Here is a 10,975-nt window from a genome sequence, read left to right on the forward strand (position 1 = left end):
AGCCTCCTGAGGTGAAGGGGAGCGGCGCTGCAGACGTGCCTCCGACGCGCCTCAGCAGTGCGTCTGAGGTTGGATGTGTGCTCGCTCTACGTTGATTTCACAGTCTGTGACCAAAAGTCAGACGCAGACGCGAGGTAGACGCGCAGTAGAGGTAGGATGTGTGTGGGGCGCGTAAGGGTGTATTCACACTGGGAAAGTCCGCTAGTTCACTTGCTTTGGTCCAGACCAAATAGAGTTTTGATTTTTTTTTGTTTGGTGTGGTCCACTTTCATATTGCCCCTTTTGCAAGTGAACCAGCATTACGAAGCAAAACCACACGTGAGCTGAGGTCATTCATTCATTGGACAGACATTCTGGGGTGGAGAGAAACAGGAAGCACGAAGTTAAAACTGCGAAATATACCATTTATATAATATGGGGTTAAAAATAATAAAAATGCCTACATCTAACCTATAAATAAAGAGGAAAAACATCAAATTATTGTTGTTTCATATGGTTATAATATGTAACCCTATGTCAATGCCACGTTATGTGGCTTGTAGCCTACGATATGAAACATAATTTTTACTGTATTTTTGGTGCTGGACGTGCGGCTCGCGAGAAGAATAGGCTCAAGCTGACACTCAGCTGATTAAGCTGTGTATCAGCTGGGTCGGCGCAGTTCAGCTCCAAACTGACACGGGGATAGTATTGACGGTCCCGTACATGAGAAGCAAAATAAAAACACACACTTCTTGCGCAGCGTGAACCTGTTGGCACTGTGCGGGAGACGCTCCCCTCTCCTTCATCTGATCACTGAACACATTCAGCATTTTTACGCGGCCTCTCGATCAAATGTAATATAGGCTTTTGTTCTGGGCTCCCGGTCAAACCACAACTAATCTTCCTAACAATGGCGACAACAACACTTTCCCATAATGTGAAGCTGACTGCAATTTACTAAAAAAGAAAAGAAAGAAAAGGCACAGTGCCTCCTGCATTTGGGTCGGATCGAGTTCGGACAAATTCACACCACAAACGAACTGCAGCAGAGTGCGTTTCGAAGCGCATCGAGACCACCTCTTCAGCTGGGTCTCGGAGCGTTTGTTTGGTCCGCCCCCGAGTGCGATTGCTGTATTCACACATGCCTGAAAGATGCGCACCGAAGGCGGAAGTGCATCTGAGTTCGTGTCAACCGAACTAAACACGGCATGTGTGAATACACCCTTAGTCCATTTTCAATTTCTTTTTTTGACATTTGTTCAGTAGAGTGACTCCATAAAGCCTGGTGAAAGCTGTTCTCCTGATGATGATTACAGCAGCAGTATAGTATCTCAACCATTCTCAATCACTTTCTCTTTTGGTTCAGGCTCTATCTTCATTCCTTAAACCTATACGAAACTTTAGGCTGTGCAACCGTGTTGTATGTAGTTCAGTCACAGATTCAGTTCTAAGGGCGGACTCACACTCAGACCTGCAAACTCATAGGAAGTGAAAAAGGTGACAAACACCCGACCCTTCTAGGGGGGTCCGGGTGTTTGCGCTATCCAAATTATTGACTATTGTTAAATATCATTCACACAACCAGAGTTTTCCACTATTGCCTCCAATGTCCAGCTAGGTGAAAATAGTGGCCAGCTGAGATCCCAACCCTCCTTGGAGGGTCCGGGGGTATGCCCCCCCGGGAGATTTTTTTTTACTTTTTAAAGTGAAATGCATGAATCTGGTGCACTTTGAGAGGAAAATTAAGAGGCTAAATCTGAGGAAATTTGTGTGAACAAATAAGTTGGAGACACTGGGTCGGATGAATTAGAAGCTATTGAAGAAAGACACATGGATTTTCCATAAAAATATTAATTTAAAATAAAATATTATGCAGGGTCCTCTGGGTTGGGCTCGGTGCTCTTTTTCTTTTACGGGACATATTTCTCTGTAATATAATGAATTCATTTAAATGCAGTGAGAGGAACGAAGCAGAAGAACTCTGTTGTCCAGTTATCTGTCTGTGGACAGGTGTTGTAAACTAGCATTTATGCTAACACACTGTAAACAATGCATCTGGTTCGTCCAATGACATTGTCATGTCCATGTCCAAATAAAAACCTACTATCTTTTTTTCCACAGACAAGGCTGAATTAGGCTATACAGTGCATGGGCATCTGAGGGCAGCCCCATTTCCAAATGTTTTTAAATAAACTCAATACACACTGTGCATGGACGTGAACGTGATCAGTTAAACTCAGATTACCTCCCAGATGAACTGAATACATTATTGGGCTATTAACTATCTAGATCAAAACATTGTATTTTTTTTGTATGATATAATAATATGATGTTAATATCAAACACACACAAAAGTTGTTATCATTAAACTGTCAGCTTCACTTAAGAGTCCTGTGTGGGTCAACAGTGCAGTGCAAAATATGCAGCATAACGTTATAACATTCGTCTACGACCGTGATGTTAAATCACCTTCACACAAAGCCTCCACCCGAGCAAAGCAGCGAGTCGATCGATGTGACGGTGAAAATCACCGGGAGACCTCGCCAGTGTGAGCGAGTGAGTGAGCCGCCGCTCAGAAAAAAACTCAGTGGTTTGATGGATAAAATTATAGTCGGGGTCGGGGATATCCTGCCCGTTAACGTTGTCTTCGGGAACGGTTTCTGCGATCTGTTTATGTGTCTCGAGCAAGGGACTGTACAGTGAGCTGCGTCCCTCCGTTAGTTTCTGTTTTCAGCCGAGTAAGTTACATTCACCTCCGACGCATTGACAGCGTTTAATCAAAGCCTCTAATTTTTTTATTATCAAAAAGGCTTTGATTGAGACTTTTAGCCAATTCTAAAGTCTGAACACACACAGCGGCAGCAGTGATGCTTTACGGTGCCAAATCTTAACGCTGATTGGACAATACTCATGACATCTACCAAAGATGTTTTATTGCCAAGATAACGCTATTCCCTTGTCGGTAACTCGCCCACACAGTCCAGTCTTGGAAGTGCTGGCTGACTTCTCTGGCAGCTGCCGCAGGTATGCACACTAGGCCCAGTTGCCCCGTACCGTACCTAAGCAATTTCTTATAGTCATTTAAAAGAGTAGAAGTGTTTGAGATCAAGCTTCCCACAGCTGTAAACCAACCCTTCTCAGTGGGCCAACTCAGGGCTAGGTGGTCGCAGCTTAAATGGACTGGGCTCATTCAAATGAATGAGAGAAACCTGGGTTTTCTTGGCAACGCCTGATTTGGTGTGAATGCAGCCTCACATCCAGACAATCTTCTATTACACTGTACTATTAAAAAGGAATAGGACTGAGAGATCGGGGCGATGACACTAGTACAAACCTCCACCAGTATGAGCTTCCTGTGTGAAGCCTCTCCATCCCCTGCCATCTGCAGACAGTTGTACTTGTTGGCTCTGAGGAGAAAGTCCTGGAACTGGGCTACCTGGCTGCAGGCTGGGCCATTCATCCTCCAGTCTGACAAAGCACCAGGAATAAGAGAAAGATGAAACACACAGTGTGAAGAACTCACTGTAAACACTCACATGATAGGGATGTGGGTACTAGGTACCAGAGCTTTATTTATATTACAATGCAACTGTTAAAACTACCCAGAAAAATACTCATCCTCATTACAAATGGAGAAAATATTAGAAACACATGAGCAAATAAAGCAATCCAATACTCATTTTGTTGTTCCAAATGTTCTGGTTGCTTGGGGGACATTTTCCATCAAAAAGGCAATTCTGATTTATGTTAATCATAAGAAATTAATTCCCAATGGTTAGTTTGACAGTGGCACTGATAGGTATAAGGCAGGTAGGATATTCACCTTGCGGGCTGCTGCTCCATGGCTCCAGGTTGGTTGGGTTGGTCCACTCCTGAACTTTGACCCCCAGCTGCAGAGACAAAACCTGGATGGTGGCCGTCTTTCCACAGCCTGATGGTCCCGTCAGCAGCAAGATGCCCCCCTGTAGAGGACAACAGCCGGCCTCAACCTACAGCTTCACTTAGAAGTCAGTCAGTCATTCTGGAGAACACTTGTCTGTACGTCTAAGACAAATCTCCTTCGGGACAAAATAAAGTAATCTTGAATCTTGTCAAAATTGTTTCCATCCCCTTTGTTAACATGCCAGTTTACAGAGCCTAGGCTGTGTATTAACACTAAGCATGGGCCGGTATGATTTCTGTCGGAATGATAACCTTAAAGAATAACACCAGGGTTTCACGGCATATCACGGTATGATTACAGCCCTCAAATGTGTTATTTTGAAATGTCTGGTAAAACACTTATTTTTATGGCTTACCACAACATGTTTTTATTTGTATGGCTTGTGTGTGTGTGTGTGGGGGGGGGGATATAACAGATAGCAGATCTAGAGGAGATAATCACCGAATTTGACAGAAAGTGATTTTGTCAACAAGCGTTCTCCAGAATCACTGACTCCACCTGCACAGACAGCCAACAAAGACTATAGTTTAAGGTGAACAAAGCACAAGACTATAGGCTCTAGACAGATCGTGATCTCCAAACAGGACCCATTACATGACTGGAAGCAGAGGTGTGGACTCGAGTCACATGACTTGGACTCGAGTCAGACTCGAGTCATGAATTTGATGACTTGAGAGTCGACTTGACAAAATGTAAAGAGACTTGCAACTTGACTTGGACTTTAACATCAATGACTCGTGACTTGACTTGGACTTGAGCCTTTTGACTTGACAAGACTTGCTACTTTCCCCAAAACACAAAGATTAAAAAGTATATTTTTAAGTAGGCCTACCGCTCTGTACAGGGTTCGTACAGCTTTTTAAGAGTAAAATTCAAGCACTTTTCCAGCACTTTCAAGATACAATGTCAACTTTTTCAAGGAAGCCGAAGCTTTAAATATATACAGTATATAAATAAATGCTTATGATTTCATACATTGCCTTATCTGTAAAATGGGAGTGTTCATAATATAATGTGTATGGACAATCACCAAATTGCAGTATGGCCCTAAGGAGACCTTTATCAGTTTAGTTCATATGCCAAAAATGACCATCTATCAGGTTAATAACAACATGACTATACTTGAGCAATATCACATGAGATGGAGCATATTGTCACTCTATATCAGTGCTGCTGCAGTGTCCTCTCTCCCAGCCAATTATTTTTGCTAGTGTCCTGCAAGTTTACATATTGTTTATAATAAATCAGAAATAAAGACAATTGGAAAATGTGATAAAACATCAAAAATCTTATTAAAATAAACTAATTCATGAATTGCAAAGTCGTAGGACAGGTTTTAAGTAAACATTGGGTGTGGACACATTAGAAGTGGAGGTCTGGGGGTCCCCCCCAAAAATCTTTGAGCATTAAACACTTAATTTCCTGCATTCTGGTGAATTTTTATGAAGCAATGTGTGCCTTTTCTGCATTCATTTTAATGAAAAAAAGGAGAACATTCACGGTTCCGCTGACACAAATTTAATTGAATAGCCTACAATGCATGTGTAGTGCTTTCAAATATCTCCTGTAGCCTATTGTTAAAACATTTGGTTAAACTGTAATAAAGGTAATTATTCTATATCATGTCTACTATTGAGGGTTGAGTGGCTGGTGGTATTTTACTAGCAGCATTAGGCTTTATTCAAAGAAGAAAACAAGTAGTGAACAGTTCAACACCAATGCAAACCAACCTACTAAAATAAAAACATCTGGGGACCAACCCAGATATTTTATTTTAGTAGGCTCCCTCCTCTATGCTACCTTAATTTGTGTTATGAAAAGTGCTATAAATGTGCAATACATAGGATACAGTTAATTACACAGAAGAATAAAAGCATTTTTATTGGCGGATGAGCCATTAATAACTTTGCAAACCTAATTTTCAAACAAATGTACCAAAAACAATGTACAAAACGATCCAAAGAACTTCTGAATGTACTAGAGTGAAATTGAAGCGTTAATATGTTTGATGCATGCGCGATTGCGCGCTCACCGGCCGGCGGGGACACAATTCTTATCAGCGGAAACTTGGCACGCTATCAACACACATAGAGAAGGTGCAGGGAGGGGGCTCGCCTCACGCTTCGAATGCACAGTGCACATCAAAGTATAACCTTAATGCGCGTTCAGAAAGAGGAAGTCACGGCACTCATGCCCGTATCTCACTGGGCTGCGACTGTTTGCGACAAGTTGGAGACTGCAGTCGCGAGGGAGTCTCTAAACTGTCTCCAAACGTTCGCGGAGGTCTCAATTTCCTCGCATGAGTGTAACATCACGTTACAATGAAGTAACCCCCAAGCTTACGTTATCTAGCTAACAACATGAATTTGGAGCAATACATTATTGAAAACTAGCTGGTCAGCTAATTGCTAACGGTGTTGAGCATCAATTTAGCATGCTATTTATTTGTATCAACAAGTCAATTACACATACAAACTCGGGATTTGGTGTAACTTGCAAAGAAGAACATGATTGAACAGTCAACCAGAGTGACATAGTCCGATACGTTTTAACGAAAAAAAATTCTCAACTGATTTACCTTTGGCAGGAACTCTAAGTGCCGATTCCCCCATTGTGTACAGCTGGAGGTACTTTAAGCAGACCGTACAGTAGCCTATGCCTGTCGGTTATTAGGGCCTCGTCATAACCAAATGGAAACGGATATCTGATATGGAAGTATCGGGAGCAATAGGTCCATGAGCAGCGACTCGTGGTTCTGGATAATTCCTGGAGCGATCGCCAGGTGTGGCGCGTGTCCCAGGAAAGAAAACACGGGGAGCAACTGCACTCGTGCATACAAGACGGCGGCGAAGAAAACATTGCGACAGATTTTTTTTTTAATTTACAGAATAAAAAAATGAAAGAATTTGATGAATTACGACACTGGTCAATAAAGAGAAAATCCAGCATTTTCCAGCACAGTGTTCAGATTTCAAGCACATTTCAAACCTTGAAAACACTCGATTGAAAATCAAGCATTTTCCAGACTTTCAAGCATCTGTACGAACCCTGTCTGTATCTTTCATCATGTAGCCTAGTGTAGCGGAGGAAACTGGTGGATGTACCGGTGCCGCGCTGATCTGCTTATCACTGGCTTCACTTCAGAGGTGTTGGCCAGAACACCACTTATGGCCAAAAACGTCAGACTATAAGCATGAGACTAGGAGAGGAGGAGTAGGGTTCATCCGCTCTTTATTTTCCTTCTTTCACAGGCACAGCAGCATAGATCGCAGGAAAATAACAAAAGCTTACATTCCGCTCGTGAGGAGACGTTAGAACAGCTGTTGCGACCGGCGAGTCGCGGCCGTTAATAATATCCATAAACTGTAACTTATAACAGCGATCGGGACTGCATGTACTTACTCACACACGGGTGATTCACATAAACTCAAATAAACACGTTTCAACTGAAATGATCGACTACTGCGGCAACATGCTCACACACCTGACCGAGGGAGAAGAGAAAGGAAACTTACTAAACAGACTCTCCGGCCGACTGACGTCACTGCCACTAACTGACAGCTATACTGTCATCCACACTGAACAAAACACATCTTAACACACTGTACACTGACAGAGGTAAAGCCCGGTAGACAAGCTTTAGTGAGTAAAATGCTCTGAAGAAGTACCTGTGATGTGGTTGTGTGAACTCTCATCCAGTTCTCCACTTCCTCTATCTTCTTCTTGTGGACAGCTAGCTCCGTCTACACACACACACACACACACACACACACACACACACACACACACACACACACACACACACACACACACACACACACACACACACACACACACACACACACACACACACACACACACACACACACACACACACACACACACACACACACACACACACACACACACACACACACACACACACACACACACACACACACACACACACACAAACACACACACACACACACACACACACACACACAAACACACACACACACACACACACACACACACACACACACACACACACACACACACACACACACACAAACAAACCATTACTACATACTTGAAGGTTCAAGCTTCAACCCTTACCACTGCTAAAAACACACAAGAAAATTGTTAAAATGACATATTGTTAAAAGTAAACCCAAATGACGGACATACATTCAAATCAAGCATTATTATGCTACATAATTCTATGTTAAAGCAAATTTACCAAGAAATCAGAGATCTTTGGTTGCTCGTTCGAGGACAGGAATCCTTCCTCTGTCCCTTAAAGTCAGCAGATTTAAACAAATACCTCAGGAACAGGGACTGTGTGAACTTTGTTATTTAGGAGAAGAATCTGCCTATTTTAAATTAAATGTCTGCTCAAAACCCTGAAATGTTTTGGTGCAATCAATAAATGGCTGTGTAAAAGGGGCTATTGAAGTCAGGATGGAATGGCTGTTTACTGTAAATATTTTATCCAAAAAAAGTCACACAAGCTTTATTGGTTGCTTAGAACCTAGACCTGAAGCAACCCCAGATCCTACTGTACACTGCCACACAGGCTTGTACAGTTAATGCAGTGCCACCTGAGGTCATGGGCATGACATCGTAATTTTGTTATTTATTAAATAAGTCAAAACGGATTAGGAAATGATCACATTCTGTTTTATTTACATTTTAATGTCCCAACTAGGGTTGCAAAATTTCGGGAATTTTCAAAGTTGGAAAGTTTCCATGGGAATTAACGGGAATTTTGGGAACTAACGGGAATAAACTGGAATTTACTAAATTGAAAGCAAACCAAATGCACTAAATCCTTCCAACTATGTTATTTCAGTCCTGGCAAACGTTCTAGACTGTAAAAAACAGTGTTTTCAACTAAGTTTTATAATATTTATGAACATTTAATTTCAAATCAGATTTTTTTTAAAGCTTATTGAGACACTCAACTTGATATCATATATTGCTTTTTACTAGACCAGGTTTACAAAGGCTTAAACAGTGATTTTAGGGGGCGCATTTAGCTCAGTCGGTAAGGCGTCCCCCTCCCGGGCCGGGCCCAGCAGCAGACCCGGGTTCGATTCCCGCCCGCGGTCGTTCTCTGCATGTCACTCCCCTCTCTGCCCCATTTCACCTCTGTCTCTCTGCACTATCAATAAAGCATAAAAATGCCCAAAAAATATCTTAAAAAAAAAAAAAAAAAAAAAGTGATTTTAAATATAGTTGGGGAAAATATGTTTTAGCATAATCTTGACTAAAGCCACCAGATTTCATGCAAGTACACTTGGCAAGTTGCACATAGGCTATAGCACAATGCTTACTGCAGGGGTACTGAGGCCACGACCCCTACATGCACTGTGCATTCCTCCATCACAATGGGGGGTAATTTACTTAATTTATTGAATGGGTTGGGTCAGACAGTAATATTTTACTCAACATTCATCTTTTTATTGTTCAGTGAAATTATTGATTGTTCATAAAATAATCAAAACTTGATAAAGTTCTACTTACAAATAAATCTGTTCAAATGTAATGTGTTTTTTATTGTATAAGTTTGCGTGGATGTCTGCCAATGACAAAACATAATGTTTATATGTTTAGATTAATGTTTGGATATGAAAAAAAAACATTTAATTGACCGCCATTTAGTTAATTCCTATAATTCTCAATTTGGAATATTCCCAAAATTTCCGAGCGAAAGTTCCCGTGGAAAGTTTCCGGAAAGTTACCGGAAACTTTCCACCCCTTTGCAACCCTAGTCCCAACTTTTTTCGGAATTGGGGTTTTATATCAAGGCCTGATATTGTATGCATGGAAACCATAATAGTATGATTCTGACCTGTGATCGGGGTGAGTGTCTGTCCACCCAGGGCTCATCCTGGTCCCTCTGGTCCCTGGGGGCTGTGTGAGCAGCAGAGCTGCCTGCCTCTCCCCTCCTCTTCCTGGGCCTCTTGCCCTCAGTGCTGGGGCCTGACACCTGGCTGCCCCTTCTCCGGCCACACACAGAAAGGCTTTCTCCTGGAAGATCAGCGAAGGCTGGATCCACCCAGCAGTTCAGCTGTTGGAAACACAGGCAAACAAGAATGATTCAAGAGTCGGGACAATTGAATGAGGATATCTCATATAAGTTTATAAATAAGTACAATTTAAAAGGGATTTCTAGAAAGAACCCAATGTTAAATGTGATTTACAGGAGGAAACAGAGTTCCTTGTGTGCTCAAAGAAGAACTGGTACTTTAGTACTAAGGTATAGCAGTAAGATTTAAAAAAAAGGAAAACCATCAGTAATATATATCAGTAAATTATATAGAATACTTTGACATATCAAATACATTATATATTACATAGGTGGTTACATGGTCTTGCCAATCTAAACACACTTATCATGTAATTATTTCCATAAAGGCTCCTTAGGAGAACTTGCCCTGCTCGGAGCAGCTTTATCTCCCATAGAAAGCTTCTTCATCCTTCACCGTGTTCACATTGAGGGGAGACCTTCAACTCAATGGAGACCTGCAAACAAGTGGTAGGTGGTGATGCTGCTAACACATGGTAGCAACAACAACAGGGCACACTTTTAGCAGACAGTCTAAAAGGCTGGCCGGGTACTTAGGGTTTTAAACTCTATTATTTAACTTAACTTTACTTTCAGTTTTTACTGTACTGCCAAAAGTGTATAAAGCTATCCCACACTACATATACCCGACAACTTTGACGAGTCAAATAAAAGTACACTTGGATCAATGTCAGTGTCTCTGAACGGCTAGATATTGTTTAACTACATTCGCTTGACTGTAGAATGGTGGAATGGGTTAACTAGTTTGTGTACAGCTAATTGATATCTCCATCAACTTACCTCCTTGTTCCACCATTTATGTCAGTACTAGCACACTTGGCGTTGCCGTCACTTCAAAACTCTTGTTCGGTGAAATGAGAACCAATGTTTGAATTAAAGAGGCTGTTACGTCTGTGTAACGAAAGCGTTAAACAAGATATGGGGCAAAGTGAAGTTTACCTTTTTAAACTATGGACGTTTTTGAACTCAGTATGTGT

General features: G+C 41.7%; 1 protein-coding gene across 2 annotated transcripts in view; it reads right to left on the bottom strand.

The window, feature by feature from the left end:
* The window catches only part of rad17 (RAD17 checkpoint clamp loader component), a 29,788-nt gene extending 18,827 nt beyond the window's left edge, over positions 1 to 10,961 (bottom strand). For both annotated transcript variants that reach the window (XM_080045334.1, XM_080045333.1), the window contains exons 1-6: positions 10,779 to 10,961; positions 10,347 to 10,435; positions 9,762 to 9,980; positions 7,594 to 7,668; positions 3,806 to 3,944; positions 3,317 to 3,450 (exon numbers count right to left, since the gene is read on the bottom strand). In XM_080045334.1, coding sequence (XP_079901460.1) covers positions 3,317 to 3,450; positions 3,806 to 3,944; positions 7,594 to 7,668; positions 9,762 to 9,980; positions 10,347 to 10,388 — 609 coding nt within the window. In that variant the 5' untranslated portion in view covers positions 10,389 to 10,435; positions 10,779 to 10,961. The remainder of the gene's footprint in view (positions 1 to 3,316; positions 3,451 to 3,805; positions 3,945 to 7,593; positions 7,669 to 9,761; positions 9,981 to 10,346; positions 10,436 to 10,778) is intronic.
* Positions 10,962 to 10,975: the final 14 nt, after the last annotated feature.

This window comes from Ammodytes marinus (genome assembly GCF_949987685.1).
Source record: "Ammodytes marinus genome assembly, chromosome: 2".
Classification (NCBI taxonomy): Eukaryota; Metazoa; Chordata; class Actinopteri; order Uranoscopiformes; family Ammodytidae; genus Ammodytes; species Ammodytes marinus.